General features: G+C 42.4%; 1 protein-coding gene across 1 annotated transcript; it reads right to left on the bottom strand.

The window, feature by feature from the left end:
- Positions 1-473: 473 nt before the first annotated feature.
- On the bottom strand, positions 474-6,904 carry msh4 (mutS homolog 4). The gene is made up of 20 exons (XM_078278131.1): positions 6,703-6,904; positions 6,265-6,438; positions 6,020-6,183; positions 5,790-5,900; positions 5,498-5,613; positions 5,242-5,415; positions 4,967-5,139; positions 4,793-4,860; positions 4,581-4,655; positions 4,370-4,434; positions 4,109-4,278; positions 3,880-4,016; positions 3,601-3,704; positions 2,921-3,045; positions 2,056-2,256; positions 1,833-1,951; positions 1,591-1,719; positions 1,194-1,368; positions 1,026-1,114; positions 474-722 (listed from the first exon to the last, which is right to left on the bottom strand). The coding sequence occupies exons 1-20, from the start codon at positions 6,902-6,904 to the stop codon at positions 525-527; spliced, it is 2,769 nt and encodes a 922-aa protein (XP_078134257.1). The 3' UTR covers positions 474-524.

Raw genomic sequence — 6,904 nt, 5'->3', positions numbered from 1 at the left:
GGGGCGGGTCATAGTCAGGCTGCTGGGGAACGCTTGTTTTGAGATTCCAGGCACACCGGCCGGAGCCGTTACTACGCAGGGCAAAGCAGGAGATAGCCCCACCTTTTCGAGACAGTCTTGATTCGTAAATCTTACTATAGACAAAAGCAAAGAGGGGAGTGGTCATTGCACTTCCCCAAAGTCCATTAAACACGAGTACAAAAAGCGCAATATTATATGGGAGGGGACCTCCAGTATATCTGTGGTATTTAGTGAACTAACCATACTTCTTTAATGATGATATAAGGACAGTATTTCTTTGGGGGATTTAACATATTTTGCTACAATATTTTTCAACAACAATATTTTCAAAATGAACATGTGATATTGTATTGTTTTTAATATGATGGCCAAAAAGAAACCCATGAACACTGGAATTCAAAGAAATCAATTTAATATAAAAAAACGTAAAAACTAAATACAATATGCCCAGATGACACTGATCTTTCATTTTGTAAATGTATCACTGCCTCAGGCTGAATCAGTCATTCCTCCTCTGTGTCAATGGATGCTAGTTGCCCTGCTGCCTGCAGCTCTGCCTCATACTGCTTCTTCAGGCCCTTCAGATACATACGCAAGCTGTCAGGGTCCAGTCTGGAGTTCCTAGCAGTCTGCAGGAGGCGGGTGGCCAGGTGGTACACAGCTCTTTGCCTCTGTGTTTCCGGATCACTGTGATGTTTGGCCTAGAGCAATAATAAACAACACCATGGGTCGTGTCTCTTTACTCAGCACTTCTCTGATATAAAACAGAATTATTTATGACACACAAATGGTTGCGCTATCTGTCATGAGAGGCCACGGTACAGCATTAGACTCACTCAGGGTCAAATATTGGTTTCTTGTACATTAAAGCCAGTTTTCCTGTTTCACAAATGGACATGCTATAAAAGCACACGCTAAAATGTACTGTAAATAAAAGGCCCACAGAACAGGTTGAGGCACCAAAGATGGTAGGAGAAATAGGCAAAAGCTGATCTGAACCATACCAAAAGCTGCTGGTTAACTTTGGAGGCAATTATCTTTGCCTCTTGGATTATGTCTGAAGGAAGTGCAGTCATTTCTGCTGCTCTCAGACCTAGAAGAGCAAAAAAATCTGTTACAATTTTCATGATCAATTTCAACAGGATTGTACTAAGATTGCACTGACTCTGTACCATAGTGTCTTTCTTCAGAGCATCCTCGATTCAGCAGGTATGTATACACCACACTCTCTGTGCCAGTGTCACCACTGCGTGTGTGCTGAACCTCCATGTGCTGGTTCTCCACATTGGGATAAAGAGACTCGAGTTGGCACAGCTCCATAAAGTGTGTGGCAAACAGGGTGAACGCCTGCAAACAGCAGGGAAACAGCACACACCTTAAAAATGAAAACACTGGAAAACAAACACTATACACGTATTGACTTTACAGCTTTAATGTTGACTTAAGAGGTGTACCACAACAGACAATAACAGCTTAAATTATAAATATAGAGCATAGGAATCTAATTGATCTGGTTTTCATTTCACAGAAAGGAGTGTCAGTGCAGGACTGTATAAGTGCATACTCTACCTTGTGGCTAAGGAGGAACTCACAAACTGAGTGACAGATGCCAATGCCCTCCTCAGCACTGGTACCACGTCCCAACTCATCTATGATGATCAGGGACCTGTCACTTACGTTGTGAATTATATAAGAGATCTTTGGGAAGTGAAAATGCAGTCAATCATAATTTCACAATTTATTTTCCTCATATATGTAACTAAAGAACATGAGCAGCCCTAATGCTAAAAGAGAACACAAACACAAAATACCTCCTTCATTTCCAACATGAAGGTGGAAGAGTTAGTTTCAAAATCATCATCCACACCAATTCTGGTGAAAACCTGATCAGCAACACGAAAAGAGGCATACTCAGCAGGGACAAAAGAACCTGCAACAATAATGCAAAAGCGTTACTCAATAATCGGGACAAGTCAATGCCTAGCACTAAGCATTCCAAATTCACGTGAGGCTAAAAGGTTTGCCGCTGCTGACCTATCTGAGCCATGATCTGACACAGCGCCACCTGTTTGAGGTAGGTGGATTTGCCGCTCATGTTGGGTCCAGTGATGATGACAAAGTTGCTGCCCTCGGAGATGTAGCTATTGTTCGATATAGGCTGCTGTCCAACTATTCTCTCCAGAATGGGGTGACGACCCTGCTTGATGGCCAGTGTGTCTGTGAACTCTGGGCGCACTGGCAGACACAGCAGAAAAGAAGCAACAATCAAACATACCTCTATTTGTTTGTATTCTGTTTATATAATAACTCTGTCATGCATTTCCATGGAATGATCAAAATGCATTAAAATACAGCTACACTGTATGAGTTAGTATTTGGCAGTTTTGTTACAAACCTATATAGCCAGTAAACTGTGAGTCAATTATTAGGTGTATTATTTCATCTATAGAATTGAATTCTTACGGTGTTACACTGAAATGTGTGTCACAATATATTAAAAGCGGATTTCTGTGAGAGGCGTGTTCAATGGTTATAGCCAGCTAGCCCCTCTGCTGAGGAGATTTGTCTCAGTAAATGCAGCGCACCAGGGCACACTTATGTAACAAGGGTAATCTGAGTACAAGCTGGCTGGGATGGAGGGGGGCAGGCAGTCAGCACATGTCCATGGAGATACACTTTTAGACAGCTGAGGGGCAGCGCTCACCACCCACGTGGCTGGTGCTGCCCACAACCCACCAAAAAAAAAAAGAGCTGAGGCCAGCAGAGCTGCCAGCTCAGTGAAGCAGGGTCCTGCCTTGTGTGCACACAGCCCTCCCTCAGACAACAGATCAGACTTCTTTAAGGTTAATTTTACAGTTTGACTGACTCGAGAGTAGAAATAAACAGTGATCATACTTACCATAGTCTGAGATGGTGCAAGCATTGGCCAGTGACAGCAACATGTCGAGCATGGATACGGCATCAGAGAGCTTATAAAGGCAGTGAATGTGCTCGTGGATAGTGCTGAGCAGTTGACATATCACCCTGTATGGAGACAGGTTAGCTGCTGCAGGGGCATAGCACTGGAGGAAAATAAGCTAACAAACAGCACCCACCAGAGGACGAAAAGTAGAACACAATAAATTGAATCGGCGGGTAATAAGATAAAAACTTGCTTAGGTAGAGAAATATAAAAACTTGCAGCTCCACCTTTTAATGACTGAGTTGACTAATTGGTGGTTAAGGTCTTTGTCAGCTAAGGGGCCTTTTATATGGGACTTAAAAGCCATTACAGTACAATAATAGTCACATCTGTGGTATCAAAACAATATTGAAAGATAAGCTTTGAACTTCGCTACATTTCTGTGTAATCATATTCATCTTTGAAATGGAAAGAGTGCCAGGGAAACAATTTGACAGCTTCAATTTACTAATTACTCAAAGGAATTCTATGATTACTTAGCTAAGAAATCCTTTAATTGAGGACAGCCCTTACTGTACAAATCCTTCTGTCACTTTCAATATTCAGGACAGTGTAATTAAGTGCCTACAATACATTACTGTGCACATTTGTAAGTCACAGGATCATGATCTCCTTACACATAGGACATGTGAAAGATCTCCCTCAGGGCCTCATCACAGCGGTCATTCATCTTCATGAGGTCAGCAATAGTGAAGCCATAGTTGTTCTTGTGCTTGGTGACCTGCAGTGGTAGATGTTGAAACCCAGCTTTTGTGTTCATTCAATGATTCAAACTTTATTGTCCCTATGGGGGAAATTCATCTTTCTTCACTCACAGCTGAGCTAATTTTTTCAGTTTTTAGTTAGTCCGTTAGCTCTCAGTGTTTTCACCATGCCTGACCTTTAGTGGACTTTACCTTGATAAACTCAGAGGGGAGTTTCCCTTCAGGCAAGACCACTCCTTCAAGCTTCATCTGGATGAAGAAACCTCGAGCTGTGCTGAAGCTGGTACGCATTGGGAAACCGTATCTCTCCCCCATCTGGTTCACTAGCCCTGTGCAATACAATGCCATTTAACAAGCTGTGTTGTATAAATACTACATACAAATATTGCAAACCAAAGATATTAACTGACAAAATACACACCTGCAATGTCGTCTACTATCTCAGTGTAAGCTCTGCGTGCAATGTCGAGGAACTCGTTGATATTTGGGCGGACAGCATAACACTTCTGGGTGCGCATGTTCAGGCTCCCCTTCAGGTAGGTGGTGTCATCATTAATTACCGTCTTGATCTGCTCTAGGATCATGTCAAACCTGAGGCAGACACAAATATATACAGTGGAAGAAGTCAGTAGACAGTACATGATAGTAAATGTATATCCGACATAGGCACAAGTCTTGGTACCTGTTGTCTTCCAGTGAGGTGTAGTATGCCTTGAGCAGAGTTGTCTTGCAGTTCTTTAACACCATCTGTTCATAAAGTGTAATGCTTAAAGGACTTACTATTTGCATACGAACTAAATAACAATTAGTAAAATGCTATTGGTTTGTGGAGTAACATTTTGTTTCTAATTCTATCCATGGCTACAGAATGATTGTGAACACATTTTACAGACCCTTAACCGTGACACCAGGTCCAATGTATGTTTCAGCTGAATGATGTGTGTAATTTTTGCTTCAGCCACCTGAACCTGTACAAATACAGCAATTTTGGGACATTTAGTTAGTAAAGCATTTCGAAACACACACACACACACACACACAAATTCACTCCATGCCAGACATTCCATTGCGATAAAATCTGAAGTACTGAAGGTAGTGTACATACTGTTTCCTGCTTTGGGATCTGGACAAGAACAGAGAGCAGCTGGTCAATGTCAAGGAAATGACCTATGGCTAAGAGTAAAAAAGAAGAGACATTCAAATACTTTGTCATGCTCTCATTTTCAGTAAGCACATTATTGAATGTATGCTTAAAAAAAAGTTGGTGCTTATTCCTGACCATTCTTCAGGCCAAAAAAGAGCTCCTCATCCTGCAGCAACTCTCGTATGGTGTCCAAGCGTATGTTGATGGTGTCCACATCAACGAGAGGCTCCAGAATATTGGATCGCAACCTTCTAGCACCACCAGGCGTTTTGGTGTGATTAAGTACTCCTAAAAGGGTATGCTCGCTCCTATAAAAAGATAAGCAGACAGACGGACTGAATACTTACTGTACATGATTATAAATGCACTACACATACAAAGATGGTGCTGTCATTGTCTTGCCCTCTTACCTGTGGTCTCTATTATTGACCACCAACTCCAAATTAGCGGCAGATGCTGAGTCAATCATTGCTGTCTGTTCACTCCCTTTAAAGCTCACTTTGAGAGACTTGGCAGCGTAGACGGAGTTCTGAATGAACTCTAAATATTTCAGCAAAGCAGCTGCTGCTGCTAGGCAATAATATCTGAACAAATCAAGACATTTGGTCATAAAAAAACAGTACATAGTACATCTATTTCTATACCATATTGTACTCAGTGGCGTACTTAGCTTGTACTTCCATGAGGACGGTGGCAAATTCTGGAGCACACAGCTGCTGAATGTACTCCAGTCCTTTCCTTTCATTAAAATACTTTCTTTGGATAGCAGTGAAAGCTACTCCCTGACAAAAAAAACCCAATATATTATATATTAAAATATTACAGGAACACGTCATAGGGGGTACAACATGTGCGTACAATACACAGTTCACAGCAGTGCAGTAGTAACGTACAGTGAGCTACTTTATGCTTTGAAAAGTGGGTATTTTTACTCATAACATCTATTCTGCATTGGTACCGGAAAGTTTTCCGTGATGAGGTTGAACAGCTTTGTCCCTTTCCCCTTCTCACTGGCTGTGTCTGGCATCAGTATTTCCAGTGGCACCAAAATGTGAATCTTGGTTATGACCTTCAGAAAAGTAACATATGACTGAGACAGGAGTTTCCTCTATTTTAGAGTCTCTGCTTAGTGTAGCCATGATTAACAGCAAGCATGTAGGGTATAGCTTTTGACAATGCATGGGTTACCTTGGCATAGGTCCCAGTGTCTGCAAACTGCGAGAGTATAAGCTCTGGATATTTCAAGTTGAGACTGGCCATGCCAATCTCTCCCCTGGCCAAACCACGCCCTTCAACTACTGCCACAATCACAGATGCACCAGAGGTTGTGGTCGCAGAGGAGCAACTTGTTGCTGCAAAAACACAGAAATCAGAATAAGAAGTACAGCTTCAGCCGTATTGACATGGTCAAACATTGTCTAGGGCTGAAGTACCAGTGTGATCAGTCACTGGTGTCCGTGCTGGGTGTGTGCCAGTAGCCCCAGCAGACCCCGGGGGCCTCCTTTGGTTTGGTGTTCCTCCACGGCTGCGGTGGGAAGAGCTATCCGAGGTAGATGCAAAGAGTGATGAATTGTTCCTGCCTAACCTGAGGCTGTGATGGAACTGACCTGTGTCAAGATAAAATATCAGGAGAGGGTCTGTGTCATATTAATGTTGATACTGCCCAGACACAAGGTTTTCAGTCTTACAAATGGGGCCCCATTGTCCTTCTATGATCCACATTTTTTAAAAACAATTTCAGACGTGAGCATTTTGTATCAGAAATGTCATTATTATATCTTACTGTCTCTATCCTCGCTTTGTGTGCCATTGTTGTGAAAGTAAAAGATGCTAGTGTTAGCTTAAACTACTTTGGCTATCCATAACATCACCTGAGGCCATTCGGGGGAGTAATGGACCATGGTTGAAGCTCGTACTGCCTTCATCTAAACTTTGATGGGATGAACCGGAGGAAGTTGATGCGGGACCGTGCGAGGTAGTTTCATTTAGGCCGCTTCTGTCCATTGGGGACACCCTCCATGTTTGTCCATATTCTGGGGTGTCACCTACCTCCTCTGTGCTGCTACGAAACAT

The sequence above is a fragment of the Sander vitreus genome, chromosome 20 (genome assembly GCF_031162955.1).
Source record: "Sander vitreus isolate 19-12246 chromosome 20, sanVit1, whole genome shotgun sequence".
In the NCBI taxonomy this organism is placed as follows: Eukaryota; Metazoa; Chordata; class Actinopteri; order Perciformes; family Percidae; genus Sander; species Sander vitreus.
Note: the sequence above shows the minus strand (reverse complement) of the source record. Positions and strands in the feature narration are given on the sequence as shown.

Coding starts and splice junctions, on each gene's coding strand:
- msh4 (XM_078278131.1), bottom strand. CDS start 6,904: ATGTTTCGTAGCAGCACAGAGGAGGTAGGTGACACCCCAGAATATGGA. Junction 5,140..5,241: donor GTCAATAATAGAGACCACAG/GTAAGAGGGCAA, acceptor ATCTTTTTATAG/GAGCGAGCATACCCTTTTAG. Junction 3,705..3,879: donor TCCCCTCTGAGTTTATCAAG/GTAAAGTCCACT, acceptor CTACCACTGCAG/GTCACCAAGCACAAGAACAA.